The sequence below is a fragment of the Liolophura sinensis genome, chromosome 10 (genome assembly GCF_032854445.1).
Source record: "Liolophura sinensis isolate JHLJ2023 chromosome 10, CUHK_Ljap_v2, whole genome shotgun sequence".
Taxonomy (NCBI): Eukaryota; Metazoa; Mollusca; class Polyplacophora; order Chitonida; family Chitonidae; genus Liolophura; species Liolophura sinensis.
In genome coordinates this window covers 9925598-9951621 of record NC_088304.1, presented here as the reverse complement: position 1 = coordinate 9951621, position 26024 = coordinate 9925598, and the positions used below count along the sequence as shown (strand labels likewise).

At 38.6% G+C, this 26024-nt stretch overlaps 1 protein-coding gene across 1 annotated transcript; it reads right to left on the bottom strand.

Annotated features, from left to right (window-relative positions):
• Window positions 1-306: 306 nt before the first annotated feature.
• LOC135476228 (tectonic-like complex member MKS1) lies at window positions 307-25896 on the bottom strand. The gene is made up of 20 exons (XM_064756175.1): window positions 25791-25896; window positions 24152-24311; window positions 22922-23004; window positions 20391-20460; window positions 19611-19714; window positions 19171-19302; window positions 18067-18197; window positions 17149-17194; window positions 16350-16386; window positions 15600-15656; window positions 15290-15332; window positions 14917-14979; window positions 13941-14011; window positions 13288-13366; window positions 7162-7269; window positions 6485-6618; window positions 5172-5254; window positions 4686-4745; window positions 2351-2388; window positions 307-1782 (listed from the first exon to the last, which is right to left on the bottom strand). The coding sequence occupies exons 1-20, from the start codon at window positions 25865-25867 to the stop codon at window positions 1691-1693; spliced, it is 1668 nt and encodes a 555-aa protein (XP_064612245.1). The 5' UTR covers window positions 25868-25896; the 3' UTR covers window positions 307-1690.
• Window positions 25897-26024: the final 128 nt, after the last annotated feature.

The following is a 26024-nucleotide window of genomic DNA, read 5'->3' as shown; positions in this document are numbered from 1 at the left end:
CTTTCTCACAAAAAGTCAAGTATCTGACAAGCTTTCTCATGTGTCAGCCAAACATCTGGCCAGCTGTTTCACCTAAAGCCAAACAAATGACATGCTTTCTTACGAAGAGTCCCTCATCTGACACTTAATTTGAAGTCAAGGATCTGACAAGCTTTCTCACGCAAAACCACAGCCTTTACCGTCATAATTTGGATTGCTGGATTCAAAAAGATGATCTCACAAAGAAAACATGAAGACAGCGTTCAGCATTAAATATCAGGAAAAGACAACAAGAATTCTGTACAATACATTGAAAGTATTACTGTATATTATGAATGTCATTCACTGTACATACATGAAGGAATGTATGGTAACAAGTTAAATTTTTACCTCATCATTTTCAACTTTCTCTTCCAGTGATGGATATTGAAAAGCAAGTCCATCTGCTCATATTCCTTGCATTACTGGCATTCTCGAAATTACCGATGGTAAAGGTGGACGGATTTGTGGAATTGGTGGTATTATTGACAGGAATATACAATATATAGAGGTATAAATCATGCAACAAAAACTGAGTAATAAATGACTACCTGAACATTACTGGTACTTCTGAACAAGCAACTATATGGACAATCTTTGAATTCAAGTAACAGAGATCTGAATGCATCATTTGGCTTTCCAGATTGCTCAGACTTAGCACTCAACAAAAAATACAGAAGGCATAGAAGCTAATTTTCTCTCTCATTTTTATGAAAAAACCTGGAATTACTGATTACATTCCATTCTGAATTTATAATCAGACATGATAAATCATGCACTGCTTTCTAAATGGATTTGTCTTCCTTTGCCAACACAGGGAGCCACTGATGCTAATCCAAAGTTTTCAAAATCAGACCTTTTAGAGACTGTGGTCCTTAAAAACAATTACTGGCACACAACACTGATGGCTTAGAAGACAAATCCTAACATAATCATCCGATATCTGCTACATGTATGTGTACATGTCTCTACAATGGAGAGCCAACAAGTTTTATAGAGGCATTCCACCAGCTCCCCAAAAACAAACTCATAGCAAGCTTCTAGCAGGGTTCTACTGTTCAACTAGGTATCTCTTCCACATGGCATCAAACAAGTGCTGTGGATCACAAATATGATTACCAGCTACTTAGCTGACACATTCTTCAAGTATTCCAAAATCATTCCATAAGCGCACCACAGACAAACCACTGGCTGGCTTATGGCTTGCTACCAGGTACTATAATTCAGATATTCTTAGCTATGCTTTCCAAGAGGAAGGGAACAACTGGTACAATATTAAAATCACCCTCTACAATGGTGAGGACAATCATTAGATATATTCTTATCCCTCGCTTTCAGGGTAATGGGGTTTACTGTTCTCAATATAACCACATTGTAACCTTATGACGCTCACAAGTAAGAAAGGCCTTGATATAGTGTATTTACAATACACTTTCTTACCATTGGTTTCCATGGAAACAAAATCTGTACAGGACGGAACTAACCCCCAAATGGTTCACCAACCACTCTCTACAACGTGGTGAAAACTTGACTGTGTACATGTACAACAGATTTTCTTATCCTTAAGTTTCCCAGGAGAGAGAACCGGATCAGGACGGAATTAAGTAACACAACAAATGGTTCACCAACCACTCTCTACAATGTCGGGAAAAACTGCATTTGTACACAGACATCAGACATTCTTATCCTTTGTTTCATTCATGAGATCGTGGGTAGCATTCTCTCGAGCTTGGATCATCCGCTGACGTGCTCTCTTGAAGGCATCTGTTGAACATATGAACTGAGAGCTTAGTACGGATCATTGGTGTGGGCAACTTATATTTTTATTTTTTTATTTGGTTGGTGTTTAACACCTTACTCAAGAATATTTCAATTGTACGATGGCAGCCAGCATTATGGTGGGAGAAAACCTGGCAGAACCCTGGGAGAAACACATGACTATCTGAAGGTTGCAGGGAGACCTTCCCTTTACGAAGAAACCAGCATGATACTGGACATGAACTCACAGCGATCACATTAGTGAGAGGGTCCTGGGTCATAGTGCTGTACTAGTACACTAACCTATCGGCCACTGGCGCCCCCACTAACAAATTTGCTCAATCTGACAACTTGGTTTCAGATCAACTTTCCCATGTACAAAGAAGCCAGCGTAAGCTGGACTTGAACTCAGCGATAGCATTGGTGAGAGGCTCCTGGGTCATTTCGCTGTACTAGCACACTAACCCAGCAACCACGGGTACCCCCACTAGCAAACTTGACACAATCTGACAACTTATCTGTTTAATTAATTCTATACTAGTAATTACTATTTCAAAACATTGAACAGACATACCTAAAACATTGGATATATTGGACTGGACTGCATTTATTCTGAAACGAGAAAAACACAGAGGGATTACACACACATGGGATAATACAAAGACCAGACCCCTCGCTAGGCGTTTTTGGAGGGGCGTAGCGCCCTGCCCTTATTAAACTGTGCCCCGCAGCCTTTCTTTACAACATCAGTGTGCCCTGCTGCCTTTCCTTCTTTCAAATCCTTATTTCACAATGAAATCAAGCCAGCCAGGGTACATGTGTGCTAAAACTCGCCTTGTTGGGCCTCGGTCCAGCTGTGTGACGCAAGATATGTTGTTTCATTCTCCATGGTTCGGCATTCAGCTGGTCGTATTGCATAAGAAGTGCTCTACTGCTCAAAAACCAAATAATGGAGAGTCAAAATATCACCAGAGTGTGTGTGTCGAGTGTTTTACAGCAGTTCAACTTGAAATTATTTTCGTGTGTGTGTGTCAAAACAGAAGCTTATAAGCATTACGCAGAGCAGATCAGGAAAGGCAGAAAAACGAGCCCATGACAAGGCAGCCTCAGCTGAAGGCTGCCACTCCGTTACATCGTTTTTCGGGACAAGCTTTTGGTGGCATCTTTAACAATAACATCATCTCTGGCCTATCATTCTGACTTGATTGCAGAATCTGACCATAATTCAGTGGTGGGAACTGTGACTGAGGAAATTCATAGCCAAACAGATGTGCCAGCATCAATTGTACTGAACCCAAAAGTTAACAACTCTAAGCATTTAGTTGGGGAAAAGGCCATCCTTGAACTAAACTTTGATTGGGTCCTCATTCACTGAGAATACTGAGCACACATCCTCACAACTTTTCTATAATCTCGTTAAAAATCTTAAGATACATTCTTCAAATGGCAGCTATATGTGGGCAAGTGAGGGATTTAGTGCTTAGGAAGATCAAAGAGCACCAGAAAAATTTTCTGTAAGTTCTGTAAATAAATGCTTGACAGTCCTCTCTTTCAATTAAGTATGAATTGATCTAGTTCTACCACAAAGAATGAATGTTAATAGTGTAAATGCTCAACAATTTGCAACTGAAGTAATGAAGTATGCTTAAAACCATAGGCCTATTATTTAGAATAAAAGAAATTAGCATCACTTTCAATAATGAGGAAGTACTGTAATCCCACTACAGTGATCAACTTATGACTGCTGTTTCACAACAAAATCATTTCTGGCTAATGCAGGGTTGCCAGCCGTCAAGGGCCATCTGAGAGCCTGTGACCCCCGAACCCCCCGTTAATATGACTGCGCCCCTCATTGCAGTCTGCCCCTCCAAAATAATAGCTAGGCGTCTGAAAGACAAATGAATTTCATTCTTTCATTCCTTAAAACCAACAATGGAGATGTTAAACAGAGCTGACACTCACCCTACCAATCAACCAAGACAGTCCAATCTTACTGAAAGAACATTTTTTTTTGTTAAGAAACCAATTAAAAATTCTGTATTTATTCAAGCTTTCTAAGGCTAGCTATCAAACCACCAAATCATACAAATGCATCAAACCTTATAACAGTGGAATCTACAAAAATTCATGTGCAACCTAAATGTATAACAAGAAAATGTTATGTTAACAGGTAAAGCATGGAAATCTGTAGGTGAATCAAAATAACTAAATATTCAAGTTGGAGCCTGGATAACTTTTGATTGAACCTGAGTCTTGTGGAACCTGATCAACTTTTGGGACTTGAGCAACTCTGAGTGGATCTAAATGTCTGAAATTGGAACCTGAACAACTTTGAGGGTATCTACATGTCTGAAATTGGAACCTGAACAACTTTGAGTGGATCTAAATGTCTGAAATTGGAACCTGAACAACTTTGAGTGGATCTACATGTCTGAAATTGGAACCTGAACAACTTTGAGTGGATCTAAATGTCTGAAATTGGAACCTGATCAACTTTTGGGACTTGAGCAACTCTGAGTGGATCTAAATATCTGAAATTGGAACCTGAACAACTTTGAGGGTATCTACATGTCTGAAATTGGAACCTGAACAACTTTGAGTGGATCTAAATGTCTGAAATTGGAACCTGAACAACTTTGAGTGGATCTACATGTCTGAAATTGGAGCCTGAACAACTTTGAGTGGATCTACATGTCTGAAATTGGCACCTGAACAACTTTGAGTGGATCTACATGTCTGAAATTGGAACCTGAACAATTTTGAGTGGAATCCAAATAAATGAAAATGAACCCTAAGGAAGCTGGTGGTTGAACAAATTTAGACCTGTACAACATTTAGACTTGTACAACATTTGGACGGGTGATCATCAGCCTCTACACTAAATGAAACTGACACTCTTGTCAACTCACCCTAATGTATCCAGCAGAGATCCCAGACTTCTCTTACTCGCTCTCCGTTCCAAGAATGCTCTAAAATACAACATACTTTCATGAGAAGCTAATCCTTAGTAAATCAGACTCAGGAAAAGCTGTCAAGAGTGACTGATTGAATGCTCATTTATTAATCACTTATATTAGGTAAGTTAATGAAATGATTCCTTTTAGGTAGAACATGTAAGCTGAAGAAAAGGTCTGGAAGTTAAAGCTAAAAGACCTAAATTTACACCAGGCAAATACAAATCACGCAGCACTACATTTAGAGCTGGAACTTGGTTTTCCCAGCTCTAACACTCTACCTTCCAAAACAATATCAAAATATCTAAGATCAACAAAATATCAGGCAAAACATACAAGTTGTGAGCAAAATTTTCCCTCATTTACCATAGTAAGAACAACCTTTCTTTCCTCTCATTTGGAAGAGTGTGATCTTTCCACTGGTAAAGTAGTTGTACATACCTGGCCTGGAATATAGTGTTCAGTCTGACTGAAACACTGCCTGTGGTTTCTGTGCGGAACCCATACTTTCCCAAAAGCTGGCCCTGAAAAAAAAAAAACAAAAACAACTAGCTTCATACTACCTCAGCTAAAGGTTTTTCTCTCCTTTCTGGAGTCAGGATTGTGATGCTGCCATCGGTATTACTTCTGTTGTATCCTAATGATAGGAGATTGTAGCAGGAAGAGTTCAATGCAGCTGATTTTCTTAAAGTGCTGCCTCAATGAAACACAATGCCAAAGACTTCAAACTTGACACCTTAGTCAATCACATTAAACTGCATGGACTAGGTCCTTACACTCCCCACTTTAAAAACTTCACACTCTGACTGCACCAATTACCATCAAGGCTATACTAAGCACTAGCCTGGCATATTTACAGTGCTGCCTAACTGGAATATTATGCCTACAACAATACTTGATCAGAGATGATGCTGTATAGGACTCACTGAAGTAGCATGCCACCATTTGACCTCAAGCCCACTGAATGAATGAATCATCAGCCCCAGGCTGTCATTATACCAGTATCTAAAGTGCTCCTCTACAGACACAGCAGGCAAGACACAGGTGATGACAACTAACCTAGTTAACCAAGATTTATGCAGGTAACTGTTAAATTACTCCTGCTGTCTTAATTTATCTAGCTGGCATCAAAATTCATCATATTGCCATCATATCGAGGCCTTTATGTGCTTCTTAACTAGCCTTTGTGCACACCAAACTTTAGGTGAATTAAGTAACCCCACATCTTGTTTGTCTTGTGGTTTGGAGCCCGGGGTCTTATTCACTGAGCTATGTCTTGTGGTTTGGAGCCCGGGGTCTTATTCACTGACATATGTCTTGTGGTTTGGAGCCCGGGGTCTTATTCACTGACCTATGTCCTGTGGTTTGGAGGCCTGGGTCTTATTCACTGAGCTATGTCTTGTGGTTTGGAGGCCGGGGTCTTATTCACTGACCTATGTCTTGTGGTTTGGAGGCCGGGGTCTTATTCACTGAGCTATGTCTTGTGGTTTGGAGCACGGGGTCTTATTCACTGACATATGTCTTGTGGTTTGGAGCCCGAGGTCTTATTAACTGAGCTATGTCTTGTGGTTTGGAGCCCGGGGTCCTATTCACTAAGCTATGTCTTGTGGTTTGGAGCCCGGGGTCTTATTCACTGAGCTATGTCTTGCTTCCCAATGAACTGACGTGGATTGTTCATCTGCTTTAAACTTCGCCATTTTTTCACTGGCCACACTGACGAATAAGAGAGCACTGAAACACAATCTAGCACTTACATCAAACGTGGTGGGCACAGCTGCGTATGTGGGATCCTCCAGCTCTGGTGACCCGCCGATAAAAAACCTGCGTAGTTCTGATGTGACTGAGTTTCCAATGGGTCTCCAGCAGTGAAGAGTGTGGGTAGATACACCTAAACACAGAAAACATTTGACCCATTATTCAGGGAAGGAAATCTTTGTAATCAAAATCAGCTGAAATTTCTTCTAATAGCACAGTAATAGGACATGTTAGTAGTAATTAAACGATTAGTTCTGGCCAATTTTAGTCAAAGATTAGATGCTGCAAAATCTTGCAGTGCAGACCTAGGTAAGAGGGTAAAGACCTGGGTAAGAGGGTACAGACCTGGGGTAGAGGGTGCATATCTGGGGTAGAGGGCGCATATCTGGGGTAGATGGTACAGACTTGGGTGAGAGGGTACAGATCTGGAGTAGAGGATGCAGACCTGGGGTAGAGGGTACAGACCTGGGGGACAGGGTACAGACCTGGGGGACAGGGTACAGATCTGGGGTAGTAGAGCGTACAGGCCTGTTTGGACGATACAAACCTGGGGTAGAGGGTACCAATCCGGGTTAGTAGAGGGTACAGACCTAGGGTAGTAGAGGGTACAGACCTAGGGTAGTAGAGGGTACAGACCTGGAGTAGAGGGTACAGACTTGGGGTAGAGGGTACAGACCTGGGGTAGAGGGTACATTGATGTATGTGTAACCTTCCGTCCGGAACCTATTCCATGAATCCAGTGATAGCACCTCAATCAGCACACAGGGCAGGTGAGGCATCTCATCTGGAGAAATACAGCAATGTTAAAGCATACAGAATCACCAACGACAGGCTGGCAGGGTAGAGAGATCATAAAGTCAAAGTAGTTACATTAGTTACACCCAATTTTCTGGTGCCTCTTTCACAAAACTTTGTAAGTCATATTTCTGGTAACTTGTTTTGTAAAAGACATTGTCTCGGTTATAGTGCCATAAGCAACGTCATTTATGAGAAAAGTCATGAGAAATTTATTTATGAGGTTTTGTGAAAATGGCTCCTGGTGATTTAATGTCAAGTTGCTAGAAGTTTTGGTGGAAATCAGTGTTAGACCAACACTATTTGAGGGGTAACAGACAGTGGGAAGGCATGTCACTTCACGCTGGATTTACATGGACCAAGTATGATGATAAAGCAACATCAACTTTATTTTGTGTTTTACTGGCAAGCCAAAATTAAACAATCCAAAAATGGAATAAAAATAAAACTGAAAATCCATCTCTTTATTTTGCTTGATCTTTTCCTGTTTTTCAAGGCTTTCAGATTAAATAAATATGTTTTTAAAGGAACAGTTGATGGGACAGTCCGCATTTTCCACAAATTAGATGATTTTTCATTTGAACTTTTAAACCCTTATTCTGGAATTAAAAAATAAATGCCTGTAAAACCAAAATTTTAATTGTTGTGGATTAATAATTTATTACATTGAAGCTTACATGTATACAGTAAAGAATCTCATAAAGTATTACTTTGTGGACACATGCAAGAGGAAAGAGGATGATTTTCTCTTCTGATGTCACATCCTAACTGGTGAGCACTGATACTCCGCTAAATTACTTCAATAAACACTGTTCTTTAACTATCCAATACTACTTTTATTCCGGACTATACAAGACAAATTTCACCACGATGTCAACACGTGCTCGCTTGAGCTATCGTCTGACTCTCCTGCTTCCGGAGGTATATAACAGTCTCGCTTCACAGGAAGTAGTATGACGTAGTATAAACAAAGTGTCCGACAATGAAACTGGACAGGATTCACAATTTCCCCTCTTTCAGTTATAAAATAAAGATAATTTTGAACAAACTGTTTTTTTTTTTTTTTTCTAATTTAGCCAAACAAAATTAGTAATAAGATAACAGATATTGTTCTTTGGACAGCTTATAAATTCCAGACTCCGCTGCTGATTGCCTGTAACAAAACATTTCCAGAAGCGCCTCTCTTAGTAAGGCAATTTGCAAGCTGCTGCTTTGTAGTAGACCACAAAATCTTGGAGATACGCTTTTCAGCCACCAGTTCCCGAACATAACTCACTTCCAAGCGCAACCGTTTCTCTGCAACATGTTTCGTTGAATGAATTGCATCGAGCAATGAATGACAATCTGTTACACAAACAATGGGTATCGACTGAGCTCCAATTTTTCCTCCAGTAATCTCGGCATAGAGATTAGCCAAAAATAAACAATTGTCGATGCCTTCTGTCAGAGCAAGCGTTTCAGCAGCCAAGGTGCTCCTTACAACACGCCTTATCCGTTTTGACTGCCAATGAATTGGTGAAAATTTTCCTTCAGCCCCCATTAGCACAATGAGGTGACCACCTTGAGTTGCTCCATCTGAAAGGTTTCCTAAGGAGGAATCGCTGAATACCACAAGCTGTTGTAACTCTGTATTGCCTAAATGCTGAAATTTTAGAACAACACGTTCAGCTTGCATTTTCCTGATGACTTTGTTAAGTTCAACAACATTTTGCACTGTTGCATTTTTTACCCCTGCAGCCAATGTTGACGAGTCAAACATCAAATCTGGCCTGCTTTGGCGAGCTAACCAGAGTATTTGGCCCACTTTGGAACGGTAGATGTTGGTTTCTTCTTCTGACAAAGGTGAATCAATTTGTTGTCTTCTGGCCCAAGTAAGAATCATTGGATGTATGGTTTTGGCATACTCTTCCTGGTGCAGGTAGAGTTCCCCAGGACGGAACTGTAAGAGCTCCATCCCCAGGTATCGAAATGAAGAGCTTTGTTCCCTGCCCACACACAATTCTGACCGTATGGCAGGCACTACCGTTTGCATGAAATCTGAGTTGCCTCCTAGAATAAAGTCATCCACATGGCAGGCCAATACACCTTTCACACCACCAATATTGTCTGGCCAAAAAAACACAGCTGGGTCGACAGTGGACATCTGACCACCGCACTCCTTCATAACCTGCTTCACACGTGTATACCAGTACAAAGAGGCATCAGCCAGGCCATACACACATTTTTTTAGCTTCCAAACAGTTCCACTGGCATTTGCTTCCAATGGCGGTCGTACATACAGTTCTCTAGAAAGAGGAGACCCTTGTAAGAATGCTGTCTTGATATCCATGGAAAACGGCTGCCACTTATTTTGAGCAAACATTGCTATTATCAAGCGCAGCGACTCTGAAGAACACGTTGGTGAATCTTTTGGCAGGTCTTTGTCAAGTTCCTCAAAACCTCTTGCCACAAGGCGTGCTTTCGGCTGTATCCCTTCCGCTTTTTCTTTCAGAGTACATATCCACTTCGTCGACACACAACGCTGTCCCTCATCTTTCACTTCCACATACACTTCATTTCTTTTCCAACTTTCCAGCTCCTCCAGCTTAGCTTTATCAAAAGAAACATCCTCAATGTTAAACACATTATCATGAGAAGAACCACTTAAACTTTCAACATTTCGAACTTCAAGAATATCCACTTTGCTCAAATTCACAGATCCTTGTTTACCGGCTTTGTCGCCTGGCTCAGAGAATTGAACGTTGTACCAGTGCACATATTTACCAGTGACCTTCCCTGCCCTACTAAGGATTTGTGCTGTATGAGAAATTCCATTCTGCATGAATTTTACCTCCTGGCCAATCTTAATATTGCTGAGCAGAGTCTGTTGTTGATGCAAAGCATATTTGTCACTGCCTGCTTCTGGACCATAATCATCATCAGAGGTTTCATAGTTATCTTCCAAAATATTTTTCGAATTTTTGTCCACACTGACAGAACCTTGTTCAGACTGAAACCCCTTTAATTCAAGATCCTCTTCAATCTCTGCTTGACGTGTAATTTTTTGTAGTCTTGAGTGATGAACACGGATACATGTACCTCCATGTCGCACAAATGTCACAGCACCGTCCTGACCAATCACAACCCCTGGTCCTTTCCATTCAGGGCTGTCTATGCGCTTGTAGTAAACCATATCCCCAGTGCAAAATTTCTCTGTGGATGAGGGCGCCTTTTTCCGCAGTGCTCGACGAATTTTTTCAGAACATTCCGATTCAGGATACGCTTTACGTGCAGCGTGCAGCGCAGTGATATGTTTTCCCACAACAGAGCTCATTGAAGTACCCTCCAATGCTGGAGGCATGTCACTTACAACAGACGGCAGATTGAGGCTTTTACCGAAAACTAGCTGATGTGGACTAAAACCTTGTTCATTATGCATGGAGTTTTTCGCCATCAAGGCCCAGCTAAGTCCTGTTTCCCAGTCAATGTTGTTATCTGCTCTAATTTTCAATAATGTGCTCGTGAGCGTTTGGTTATGTCGTTCAACTACGCCATTACTCCATGGAGAGTATGCTGCTGTAGTGAGAACCTGAATGTTGAAATTTTCCGCCATGTCTCTGAATTCAGAATTGTTGAATTCCCCACCATTATCTGTGAAAACTTTTTCAGGAGCCCCATGTATGCCTATCCAGTGTTGAATAAATCTTGCTGTGATTTCTGAAGCTTGTTTTGTTTTAACAATACATCCCGCACTAAATCTTGTAAAGAGATCAATGATGTGCAAGTACCAAACACCTGGTTGTAATTCATGAAGATCCATGGCTACTGTTTCATTAAATGATGTGGCCAGAGGCAGGCTAACAGCTGGTTTGGGCCTGGGTTTTTTGTGTTTTTTACAAATGTCACAGTTTTCTACCAATTCCTGTAAGTTTCCCGAAAAAACATTAACATTCTGTCCAGCACCTTTTAACAAACAGGACATCCGATGAGTTGATGCGTGGCCAAATTGCTTGTGTATTTTGGCTAATGTTTTTTGTTGTTCTTGTTTACACATTTTTGAGATATCCAAAACAGACAACACTTCATCCAGACTGTTCAACTCATCATCTTCCACACATTTTTGGTCTAGAATATCAATACAATAATGCCCACTTGAAGTGAAGTTAAGTGTGACAGGTTCATTAAACATTATAGCTTTGTCATTTTCTAAGTCCAGAATTGCTCCAGCTTTTTTCAGAGAAGCCTTGCTCAAAAGAAGAGGAATATTAGCATCTACAACTTCAGTTTTTATACTACAGCATGTCCGTCCAATCTTTGCTGGAATAGTTACACATTTTGTTGACTGCACTACATTTCCATCCCCAAACTTAAACTTTTTCACACTGTTTTCAGTTTGTATAATTTTCTGCTGATTTTCAAGTTTTGATATATAATCCTCAAGCCATGTAGCACCACACACTGTTCTTGTACATGCGGTATCAATTACAGCAGCTGAGCTTGCTTCAGCCATAAAAACTTCAAACTCACATTCCTGTCCGTTCTCTTTAGCAAAAAGTGTAATGTTACAACTTTCTGTGTCTTCTGGTTGAATCTCCGTTATATTAACATTTCCCTGTATTCTATGAGGGCAGTCTTTGGCCCAGTGGTAAGTACTTTGACAGATTGCACACCGAGAACGCTTTCCAAACTTGTTCAAGGGGTTAGTTCCTTTTAATGGTTCTTGGGTCCTTATGTCTTGAGTGGAGTTAAATGCTTGTTTATTTTGCTTGGGGGTTCTCTGTGTGTAAAAAGCACTCTCAGTTTTAACTTGAATTCCTTCAAAACGGGTGTCTGAATTTGAGCCATTACCAAAAATTCGTTTTAAGGACCCTTTCATTGCATCAAATGTTAAGTCTGTAGCAGCTGTAAGCGCAAGTTGTCGTTCTTGGTGAGACAGGTTTGCACTGTCTAACAGCTTGAAGGCGAGAACCGCATCTGGTAAAGTCATTTCAAACTTTCTGGCTTTATTGTAACATTGTTCAAATCCAATTATGTATTCTGTCATTGACTGATCGGTAGATTTTCGGTAAGTGTCAAATTTGGAGTAGGCTTCGTATGATGCGTCTTTAATCTCTTTCTGAAATACAGTTTTTAATTTTGTCAACAAAATGTCCATACCACCTCTTGAGGCTAATTCGTCAGCAGGCAGTTCCATAGCTGTTTCTCGGGCCCTTCCTGATAAAGATAGTGAAAGTGCCAGAGCTTGTTTTTCGGCTGGTAAATCTGTTACCCGACGCCATATTTCTACTTCGTTTGTCCACGTCTCGAAGGCTGTCTGGTCGTCAAACCGTGGAGGCTGTTTGTAATTAGTTGCCATTTCACGCTGTACTGCTACCAGTGATACTCCGCTAAATTACTTCAATAAACACTGTTCTTTAACTATCCAATACTACTTTTATTCCGGACTATACAAGACAAATTTCACCACGATGTCAACACGTGCTCGCTTGAGCTATCGTCTGACTCTCCTGCTTCCGGAGGTATATAACAGTCTCGCTTCACAGGAAGTAGTATGACGTAGTATAAACAAAGTGTCCGACAATGAAACTGGACAGGATTCACAAGCACAGTGTAAAGCGACAAACCTTGTCACAATCCGTTAACCCTGTTAAACTCACAGAATCTCATCGCCCTCGCGAGATTTCCGCATAACTCAAATAAGGCTTAGTTTCTTTCCCTTCCAAGAACTTTACAGAAAAATTGTGGCACTTCAGGAGGATTATCCAAAAACTACATCCTGAGATAATCTTATATCACTCTACAATGGATTATGCTTTAAAGCAGCTGCAACCAATGAACATAATTGTTAACATCATTACTTACTGAAACTTCGAGTTGTTTCCAAAGATATCTAGGACAGGGATTCACCTTCACTGTTAAGTTGATGAAAGTCCACAAAAATCAACCAATCTGAGTTTTAATGTACTATGATGTTTATCAGTCAAATTTATCCTTTAACATTTCACCTCTATATCAGCATCTACGGTACCTTTGTTTTCTTCCCTCACGCTATCTTGTTTGTAGAACAGTTCAAAATCGAACGGGAAGCTGAAGTAAGCCACATCATCCTGAAAACATGAAAAAAAAAACCCCAAAAATCCTTCTAAATTTCTTAATGTTTATTGCAGTTCTCTCCTAATTGACACGGGATCATGTAGGCAGCTTCAGCTGAATCAGTTTACAAGATTAGGTTTTCAATGTTTCCTTACCAACAGATTTATTTATTTATTTGATCAGTGTTTTACGCTGAACTCAAGAATATTTCACTTATATGCCGGAGGCCAGAATTATGGTGGGAGGAAACCGGGCTTTACAGACAGAAGCTGACTTCAAAGTATCTACAAAAACGTTCTTCTTTTTTTATCACATACTTATCATGTACACAAAACACAGACTGATCAAACTGATCAAACATTTGTGGCCATTGGGTGGAGTGGCCATTGGGGGAGTGGCCATTGGGGGAAGTGGCCATTGGGGGAGTGGCCATCGTGGGAGCTGCTATTGGTATTTTCCTGAATATAATTATATTCTGTTCTCTGCACAACTACAATATGACTTTGGCTGGTCAACATCAGATATGAAACACACTCTGATTGGCCTATGACATGTGACCATTGCAAGAATTGGGAAAGAATTACTCACCCGTCCCTCTATCCGTGTTTTACACGTCTGTGTCACCCAGGACAGCTGCTGGTGAGGATCAGCCGTCCAATCTGACAACAACAACAGCACATTGCACAGATTCATCTGATTTCCATGCAAACTGTTATTTACTTTGTCTGAGATTTGAAATTGCTGTTGAAATTATTCTGGGCTTATCACCTGTCTTTATGTCGACATATAAAATTATATCCTGGTCATGTGATGCCTCACTGGAATGTCATGCCAAATACACTAGACACAATATATTACACTGTCTGTTTGTTAATGCAACTATTTGTTTGTTTGTCCATCTTGGGTTTTGTTTCATTTTTGTTTGTTTATTTGTTAGAGCTTTAAACTTGATTTCAACAATATTTCAGTTGTGTTACAAAAGGTTTGTCCTTGTAGCAGGGCAGACACAACGCAGGCTTATTTATGATGCTGCCTCACTGTAACACCATGATAAAAGCACCAGGCCAGTATTTGGCCCATTCCTCTAATGCCAAGCGAGATACACTGTATCAATGTCACAGATTCTAAGATCTTAGATTTAGCTCAACTTGGGACTGAGCCCCTGATCTATTGTTTATGAGGCCCTGAGCTGGGTAAGACCCAGAGAGGAAATGAATCTCGATTTTTACGAGATGGAAGCTCTAACTTCTTAACGATCTCAGTAAAGTTGCAAATTCTTAAATCACCTTAGTGTTTATTCTTAATTTAAATTTAAAAAATACATTGCAGATGGGCATATTGTTAATCAAATCATGCAACATTGTTCCCCTAAAAGACTCTGGTCAACAAACCTTTATCTGAATCAAATCATCTGCTTGTATAAATTTCACCTATCCACACATCAAGAGTAAAATAGTTTCATTTTAGCTATCACAAATACCTAAACACAATGACATGTACTCACAAATACTTAAACACAATGACATGTACTCACAAATATCTAAACACAATGACATGTACTCACTCTTTGGTAAGTCCAAAAAGAAATGGAGATACAAGTCATCATATTCAAAATTTCGTGCCGACTCTGAAATGAGTACACAATGTCCTGATATCAATCAAAATTTAATATATTTATGAACAATATCACAATCATAACATAAACTGTTGATTTTACATCACACATACTGGTTATTTTTTTGTCCTTTTACCAACAAACACCAAATACTGCACCACTGGCTCATTATGCAAAACAAATATTAATATCCTTTAATTAATATTATGGTCCATTCTTCAGGAAATGTTTTTCTTTAAGGCTTTAAAGAATTATTCATAAATTGGAGAAATTGATGAGATAGTGTTAATTATCTCCCTTTCCATTTGATACTTTCACCTACCTATTTCGCCATGAACAGCGAGTCTCAAAACTTCAGGAGGCGGCTGCAATAAGAAAAACAGCCAGTTTTACTGTTACTGACAGATTACAGTACATTGGTAATGAATATAAATATACAAAAAACAAAATTTTGATTTACACTGTATACTGTCTCATGGTGAAACATTTACTTTCTACACATGAATAATTTAAAAAGACCTTTATGAATTAGGTTCAACAGTGAAAGAATAGAGCACATGTATTCACAATTACGATATCACATGCTAAATTAAACCATCCAACAGACAAAATAGAGGATGTACAAAACTCACCATCTCAAACTCAAAGCCAACGCAAGCTTGTAAAAACTCAGTGTGTCGACTGTACAGCTGAAGACATGAACCATTTAAACATGGAACAGTTCAATCAATTATAATAATGTTCCTCAATTTTTGGAGAAATCTTTGAAACAGTGTACTTAAGGAATTTCTGATTAAATAAGTTTATTAAATCATCATCACTTGAATATTCTCATCTCCCATTTATTATTATCAATTATCTGATAGTGAATCTCTCCAATCATAAGTGGAAGGGTCTGTCAGCATCCTGCAGATGGTCGTGGGTTTCACCCAGGCTATGCCTGGTTTCCACCCTCCAAAATACTGGCTGCTAACATATAAGTGAAGGATTACAGTATAAAACACCACTGAAATAAAAAAATAAAATGAACCAATTAAAACATTACATGCATAATACTATTATTGTGGCTAAGTCTTCTTTATCATTACAGCAAAAAAAATTACACCACCATTGATACTCTGATTTACTTATTTAACTGTTGTTTAATGCTGTTTCGCTAGGCAGTCAGTTTCACAGCTGGAGGAAACCAGTGCCCAGGGTAAACCACTGACATCTGGCAAATTACTGAAAAACTTTCACAAAGATAACCACACCATACTGATGGTAGACAAGTGGTCTTCAACGAATGTTAAGACTGCAAAAAATGGCCACACAATTGCTGTTATAATTGTCTTTATTCTATTTTGTTTATGTTTAATTCATACTATCAATATAGCTCTCACCTCTCGGTACATTCGGTTCTCTCTGTCCTGCTCTTGTCTGCACAAAAAAATGAAAGCAAACTTTTCTGTAAATTTTTGACGAACACTGCTTTATGAAACTTTCACATAAAAGCCTCTTTTTTTTATCAGACAAGACCAATAGGGAGATATCTGATGTGTTATTGTTTGTGACTAAGATCTCTATTACTACACAAAGTCCCAAATGTTTGACATTCCATCTTTTAACATGGGCCAACATGACAAGGGTTATTCAATTAACAAGGAGCCTTAGTGCAAGACAACACGAAATCCATTGTGAATTTGCAAAAACTTTAATGGACTTGGACGGTGCTTGTTCAAGGAAATGCTACTATCATTAATAATTTGCAACAATGTTGCTTTTTTATGGCCAAGATTTCTTATTTTATGACATAGTGAAAACCAATATGCCCATCAGAATGAAATGATGTCATCAACTTGATGCACTGCACTGTTGTTGTTGCATATTAACTTTCAGCACTTTTGTCACCAGGCTGTTTGCTGGGCTCGAAAGTAAACGTTATACTTGACAGTTTTTCTAATGAACAATTTAAAATTCGATGCTTCATTTTTGTTTATTTCTTTTCTTTCCTGATTTCTCTGAATTAAATGAACAGTTTGAAACATGATGTCAGTCTTGTTAGGTAAGATGTAACACACTTCAGTTTAATCTCCTTAAGGAGCGGACTAGCACATTATGATGGAACATTTCAAGCTCTGAATAGGCAGAGAAAACGACTTTACTTCACACAAAAACTGACAGATTTACTCCTGCACTCACCTGCTTATAGACTTGGAGGCATGCTCTATGCTAAATTCATAAACATCTGAAAAGGAAATAAGGAAAGACACGGTACATTTTCACATCATAACAAAAACAGCAACAACAACACCTTCTTTGTTTACTGAGGGCTGGAGCCATCTAACAATAAAAACTTATTGACAATAATTATTAGCCCTCTGACATTTCTGTTCTAATCACTGAGTTCAGTGGTTAACTAGGATACTCTTGTTTTTAACTCCATTTTATTGACATTTTCAGAAAGCCCCTGCACGCACTCTAAAAAGCTTTTCACATGTCAAGGAACAACTTTCAGTTCAATTAATGCACATTTTAAATTTGATTTGGGAGACAAAACTATGTGGGTTGGATTGGCCAATATCAAGCCTTACACAAAAATATAATTTTATCAGGAAATATGCAGAAAATATATGCTACAGAAATATGCATTCAGTATATGCTTAAATGAACACCTTCCAAACATGAGAAAAGGTTGAAGAATTACAGTATGAGTTATCATGAGGTCATATGTTTGAGGTCAGATGTCAGTTATCATGAGGTCATATGTTTGAGGTCAGATGTCAGTTATCATGAGGTCATATGTTTGATGTCAGATGTCCAGTGTTGATGAGAAACAGTTCCCAAGTAGAATGTCACTACACCTAGACGAAGATTTTTGTAAGACTGACAAGCAGTATGAACCTATCAGGAATTTGAAGCTAGACTTTGAGTCAAATTAAGTCTCCACTATTTGAGAGCTTGTCAGTCTGTACTCTATTCTGACTATAACTGACGACAACTTCCACATGTTGTGAGAACATTACTTTTAGCAAGTTTCTTACATGAAAATAATCTCATATTATCATTCAAACGACTCAATTATTGACTGACACAGAGGCTTTAACCAGACAGTCATACCTCGACCCAGCCCTGTGGTCTCAATAACATAGGGTTTCCTCCCTTTGTTGAAATCTGGTCTGATTGCAAGAACTCCATTGGCATCAATTTGTATGGAACACACTACAATTTCATCACTTGCTTCAGCTGGTCTGAAAAAAGTATGTCATACTAAACGTATTTATTCAAGATATATTTATTTTAAAATCTGCTATCTGTGTTAAAAAAGCAAAAAATCTGTTAACCTAGAGTTAATAACCTGTGAAAACCAAGAATTTATTTATACGTACATTTACATTACTTGATCACTGATCAGTATTTGTCATTTATTTATTTTATTTTATATGTATGCTTGGGGTTTAACGTCATACTTAACAATTTTTCAGTCATATGACAACAAGGAGTCATTAAGTGTGTGTACATATACTGTGTCTTCTTGTGGCAGGGCGAGTCAAGGGGGAGGAGTATTATGCCCACGACACCAGACATGACACCCCATCTAATCACATTATACTGACACCGGGCCAACCACTCCAGTTTCCTTGCTCTAACCTCTCAGCGCTGAGTTCCAAGGGAAGCAAAACGCGTACCATTATTGTAAAGTCTTTGGTACCACCCGACCTGGGTTTGATCCCTGGTCTCCCAGCTTTGAGGAGGATGTTCTAACCATTAAGTCATCCAAGTGGACTATTTGATTGGTGTTTTAACGAATATTTTATATGATGGGGGGAAACCGACACCAATCTGCAGGTTACTGGCATGTACAATTGGAGAGCAAGCCAGCATGAGTTGGCTCAGAACTCTTGCTGTAAGCTGGTCTGATGGCAGTCAGGTTTACGGGTGCAAGTCACTCGATAGTTAGCGGACAAACTTTATCATAATTGATTTGTTGATTGATGTTTATCGTGTTGCTGAAGAGATATCTGATACTCAAAGACCTGCAGAAATGTTTATACAAGTGTATCTAGGCCCAGTTGTTCAAAAGTGCATTTACAGTTAAGTCCATTATAAACGTTCTGGACAGAAGTCCTTCAGTACTGCACCATCATGCTAACCACAAGGCCACGGAGGCCCTCCAAAAATAATTTTAAAAAGGTTATGACCAAGAACTAATGCTGTGGTTACCTTTCAGTAGGGCTGCAGTCAGCCATTATGAACATGGTTTGCACAGGGGCTGCCATGAAGTGATTTTTACGCTTCAGGTCTTGGCTTGGCTCCAGGTCGATGATGTTTGTCCTTGGTATCCCAGAAGCCTCGCTGTGGAAAAACGACGAATGTGTTAATGAAACAACAAGCCATTTAATTATGATTTTTATTTTGCATTGTATTTCACAATATGGTTGGGTGAATCTGCAGACATTAACATGTGGTGGTATGGGGGATACAGAAAATAGATTACTCTCCTGAATTATGCTCGTGGGTGGGTTTTGGGTATTAAATATTGAGTGGGGTGTCAACCTTGTGAAGTAATTATGACAGCACCTCCGAGGGTACTCTTGATATGCTTAATGAAGTACAGTACATGTACCATACAACGGATTCATTAGAGACAAACATATTTATACCTTTGCCGCTTAGGTCCGCCCATTTTCCTCCGCCGTGCCTGAATCATTTTCTCTGCCACAGCAGTAGGCTTCTCAGATGCAGATGTTGTCATATATTGAATTGCCTGCAGATGGATAAATGTTTTACTGGGTTAAGACAAAGCTAATGTGTCAACAGTGAATGAAATTCTCATTTTATATCTTCATAACAAGCGTGACGACACTATTGATCACTGCTCGTTCAAGGGAACAAAATTATTTTAATCTGTCCACAGAAAGATTTATAAGCAATATCTTTCTTCTACCAAGATCTCACAGTTTTCCTTGTAGCAGGCCACTCCCTAGTTCAAGGTCAACACTTTATGGTGCTGCCTTACAATCACACTACTGAAGACACCTGACATGACATTTCAACCAAGAACAATAACACCTGGCCAACTAGACATAGCCATTCCCCTTATGCTGAGTACACGAAGACTGATGGTTAAAGAGAACTCTGAAACTACAATTATGGTCTAAGAAAAACTGAGAAAGCTATCCTAAAGATTTTTTTTTTTTTGGCATTTTCATTTTTGTGGCATATTTTCTATCCATTAAATACCCCTTTATATTATGCATATTTTCGATCAATGCTCGCAAATTCCAGGAAATTACGTCACTGAATGCCTTACAGGCTGAGCACCACCCCACCACCCTCTCCCCCAGCCCCAACCACTTATGATGGGGACCATGGGGGTCTAGGGCAACTGTTCACTAATTTTGGGCCGATGAAAGAATTTATCGCTCTGCAGATCATCTTACCTCATCAGAACTCACGTACTTGTCGTAGGCCACATAGGAAAACAGCCTATTGGTCGGTTTACCTTTCTCTCTTCAACAATCAAAGCACACCATAATAATTATTACACAGATCAAGGTGACATAGACATACATGTATACAGCCTACTTATTCAGAATCATTTCAGTATTTCAGTTCAGTATTTTTCAAGTGGCACATTTTGCTTGATTTTGTCTGATTCATTCACTTTTTAGCACCACCAAATTTTTTGTTACGCCTGATTTGTTCACCTAAAAGTGCAACCTCAGATGTTTTTTATGAAGTTGAATTTCCTTTTGACAAAATTTTGTCTTATCAACAAAATTGTTATTTTAAGGCCTTTATGGGCTGCCGAAAGTCCATTTTTACATACCAGCACTGATTCAGTCTGATTTGTTCACCTAATAGTGCTGCTTTAGAAGCTTTTTGTGAAGCTGAGTTTCCTTTCAGAAAATAATCTGTTTTATCAACAAAATTGTTATTTTACATGTAAGGCCTTGATGTGCTACCAAAAGTCCATTTTTACATACCAGCACTGATTCAGTCTGATTTGTTCACCTAATAGTGCCATTTTAAAAGCTTTTTGTGAAGATTACTTTCCTTTCAGGAAATAATCTGTTTTATCAACAAAATTGTTATTTTACATGTAAGGCCATTATGGGCTGCCAAAAGTCCATTTTTACATACCAGCACTGATTCAGTCTGATTTGTTCACCTAATAGTGCTGCTTTAGAAGCTTTTTGTGAAGCTGAGTGGCCTTTCAGAAAATAATCTGTTTTATCAACAAAATTGTTATTTTACATGTAAGGCCTTGATGTGCTACCAAAAGTCCATTTTTACATACCAGCAATGATTCAGTCTGATTTGTTCACCTAATAGTGCCATTTTAAAAGCTTTTTGTGAAGATTACTTTCCTTTCAGAAAATAATCTGTTTTATCAACAAAATTGTTATTTTAAGGCCTTTATGGGCTGCCAAAAGTCCATTTTTACATACCAGCACTGATTCAGTATGATTTGTTCACCTAATAGTGCCATTTTAAAAGCTTTTTGTGAAGATTACTTTCCTTTCAGAAAATAATCTGTTTTATCAACAAAATTGTTATTTTAAGGCCTTTATGGGCTGCCAAAAGTCCATTTTTACATACCAGCACTGATTCAGTCTGATTTGTTCACCTAATAGTGCCATTTTAGAAGCTTTTTGTGAAGCTGAGTGTCCTTTCAGAAAATAATCTGTTTTATCAACAAAATTGTTATTTTACATGTAAGGCCTTGATGTGCTACCAAAAGTCCATTTTTACATACCAGCAATGATTCAGTCTGATTTGTTCACCTAATAGTGCCATTTTAGAAGCTTTTTGTGAAGATTACTTTCCTTTCAGGAAATAATCTGTTTTATCAACAAAATTGTTATTTTACATGTAAGGCCATTATGGGCTGCCAAAAGTCCATTTTTACATACCAGCAATGATTCAGTCTGATTTGTTCACCTAATAGTGCCATTTTAAAAGCTTTTTGTGAAGATTACTTTCCTTTCAGAAAATAATCTGTTTTATCAACAAAATTGTTATTTTAAGGCCTTTATGGGCTGCCAAAAGTCCATTTTTACATACCAGCACTGATTCAGTATGATTTGTTCACCTAATAGTGCTGCTTTAGAAGCTTTTTGTGAAGCTGAGTTTCCTTTCAGAAAATAATCTGTTTTATCAACAAAATTGTTATTTTACATGTAAGGCCTTGATGTGCTACCAAAAGTCCATTTTTACATACCAGCAATGATTCAGTCTGATTTGTTCACCTAATAGTGCCATTTTAGAAGCTTTTTGTGAAGATTACTTTCCTTTCAGGAAATAATCTGTTTTATCAACAAAATTGTTATTTTACATGTAAGGCCATTATGGGCTGCCAAAAGTCCATTTTTACATACCAGCAATGATTCAGTCTGATTTGTTCACCTAATAGTGCCGCTTTAGAAGCTTTTTGTGAAGATTACTTTCCTTCTAGGAAATAATCTGTTTTATCAACAAAATTGTTATTTTACATGTAGGGCCATTATGGGCTGCCAAAAGTCCATTTTTACATACCAGCACTGATTCAGTATGATTTGTTCACCTAATAGTGCTGCTTTAGAAGCTTTTTGTAAAGCTTGATTAATTTCCTTTCAGAAAAATTTCAGTCTAATCAATAAATATGTTATTTTACATGCGAGGCTTTTATGTGCTTCTGGAAGTTCATTTCCACATACCAGCACTTATTTAGTCTGACTGGTTCGCTTTTTTGTGCCACTTAAGAAGTTTTTTGTCACGTTTGACTAACTTCCTTTCTCTAATTCCATTTTTACAGACCAAACTTTAGATGAAATACAGTATTTCAGAATTTGTGATGCAACTGACCTCATCTTCAGCTCAATATATTAACAGTAGCTTTTCTCAGTCTTCAGTATCAAAATCAATACAACTTAACAGTACTCTTGCTTGATATATGCACAGATTTAGATCAGAAAGATATTAAACTTACAGTATATTTTTGATGTCATTACAATATTTTTTCTCCATAACACTGAAGCAGTTCTGTGGATCACTGTACAGTTCGATTTCTCTCTGAAAACAAAAATGTCATAAAAATAATCCGTAAGTATAGTTTTTGCAGTTAGTATACAGCAGATTTTGTTGTGTTTCTTTTTCCCCTCAACATATTAATTCTATTATCCATGATAAATAAAATATATTAAAGATAAGGAAAGCTTTGAAAAAGAAAATGTTGAGTACATGTGTACACATAACAAAGTAAATATAACACATAACACATATCGGCAACGTTTATGCACGGTGCCGAGACCAGTTCAGTTTGCTGTATGATATCACAGCTCTACAACATTGCCCCAAGCTATCCAAACATAAAGCAGATGACACAAGCAGGAGGACTAACCCGTTTTCACATCACTGAGGGCTAACCAGCTGACCGCGTGACTGGTTGTATGGGTATAGGCAATGTTCGCAAGGCTATAAACTTGTGGTGTTGGCCCTTAAACCTAACTGGTGCCAAAGTAGTATGCCGAAAGACATGGACGTTTACAAAGTCAGACCTCCTAGTTTGGGTGGGATGTATCTTACCCAATTCTCCTCCATGCCTGCCATAAATTGAATTCTGATTTCTTTTTGGAAGTTTTAACTCCTGCAGCTTGCGTAGAGGTCATGGGAATACAGTACCTTTTTTTTTTATATCTGGTCGCATTTGTGAAGGATAATATCCTAATGGTAATCATTTTCTGAAAACAGTAACTCAACGTAGTGTAAGTCAAAGAGTCCAGTTGGGACCTTAATTTTCATTTGATTTGTGTTTTATTTGCATATTATAAATGTCCAAAAAAGGCAAACAAATTAATGCTGCAGTTTTTTGTACAAAACCTGTTTTCAAAAACTGCTTTAAAATCCTGTAACTGGTTTGCAAAAATACAAATTGACCGACTCAGTTCAGAAACAATAACACTTGCCAAGAAACTATGATATTTTGGATGTTCCACAAACTGAAAATTGCTCTAAATCTGATCAGAGTCATCTTTTACTACTGTAGTTTGTACGGTGAAATGGATATAAACCTTTGATGATACCATGCAAAAATTCCAGATTTTGCTTGTTGAGGTAAAATGGGTGTGGATATTTATTTATCTACCCCAGCATGCAAAATCTTCCTTTTTCAAGTTTTACGAACATGGTTCTGCCTTTGTTTCACTTCCTGACTACTTACTGGACTGAAAACTTTCTCTTGCCATGTGAACGTGTATTCCTCTGCATCTCGCGTTTTCTTCGGACTTTGGCTGATGGTTTGTAGCTCCACGCTACCCCCGCCATCCTGCTGACCTGCTGCCGGTACTGCACTTGACGAAGTGATTCGCACCAATTTCACTCTGAAATGTAACAATGAAGACATCAAATTATATCCAAGCTGGCTTCCTCTCCGGCCATACATGGGAGGGTCTGTCAGCAATGTGAGGATGTTCCTGGGTTTACCCAGAGCTCTGGCTGGTTTCCTCCCACCATAATGCCATTGTATACGTGAAATATTCTTGAGAATGGCATAAAACATCAATCAAATAAAAAGCAATGAGATACTTGAGCATTTTTAAATCTCTTGAAATAAAATACGAATGACTGGTATCTTCTCAAATAACTTCTCAAAGCCCAAAAAAATATTCAAAAAAAAAAAAAAAAAAATGATAAGATGTTGGACAAGACATTTGAGGGTAGGTGGGAGAATGTAGAGAGATTTTGCCTGGCATAGCATATGCTTTTTTGAATATTTGTGCACTTCGCATGCCAAATCTGACGTCTTCAGATGAAGCCCTATTAAACCTCACCTCAAAGTTTAATGTATCTAAAATATGTTGCGCTTCAAGAAAATTTAATTCAATTCGATCATTCTGACTTCAAGTGATTCTTCTTCGGTTATACATGGGAAAGTCTGCCAGTGACCTCTGGATGGCCGTGGGTTTCCTCCCACCGTAATGCTGGAAGTTGTCACATAAGTGAAATACTCTTGACTATGGCATAAAACTCCAATCAAACAAATAAATAAACCAAACAGAATTGCTTTCCTCCCTTCTTATGAGTGGTAGCATTAAGCCCTAATTATTCATTCTTAAAATGGGAGTAGGTATAAACTTTTTAGGACTGAACTTTTTTTCTAGAAAATTTTGCCAAATGTAACATCAGAGCAATCTCTGACTAACTTTCTTTGAAACAAACTTCTTTATCGACAGCTAGTTGAACGCTACATAAGATAACACAGTGCCCAGCGACGGACATCGATTTCCACACAGACAATTTCAGTAAAAATAATAGCTTGAACATTACCTTACATTTGGCATGTACTGATTAATCAAGTCGCCCCTAAAGTCTTTGTCGCACAAAATGGGTCGGATCGGGGGGTCGGATCGGGGGCTTGGGGAATCGGTGCATGCCAAATGTAAGGAGTTCGAGCTGTAATTCTTAGTGAAATTTGTCCACGTGGAAGTCTATATAAGCGGCGTTGGGCTCTAACTTATCACACACACATGTAGACAACCAGTGGGCAAGCTGAAATTTTTTCACGGATTGAAAGAAGAGTTTTGTGGTATAGTGATCTTAACACACTCATTATTGGTTTGGTGTATCTCATGTCTTCGGTGGTTTCGTTAGATGTGTCCTGGGTTGTTGGAAGGCAGACGACGCAGCCTTCATACAGCATTTGGCATTGGCAGAATGAGACTGAGAGTGACTGAGCCAGTGAAAAATGTGAGGGCTAAATGGATCAAATTCGTGAAAATGCACCATTGACAGAACCCTGAACAGCATAATTAAGAATGTAGTCTCTTGATTATAACTGATTCCCGCAGCTTTTATCTCACCTGAGCTTCAGATTTTTGACGGGATCTTTAGATCGGTAGTACGCCGTTCCAAAGTCGGGTTCATACAAGTCCGCCATCGCGGGATTCTCTCTGTCGTTGTTTACATCCTCTGACACCGACAAGACGAAGCGAAGCGTCGGATTTATGATTGGTCAAAATTATAAATTTCAGTGTCAATATTTTATTGAAATAAGGTGCGAAAATTTATCTTTATAATTTTAAATTCGATAAATA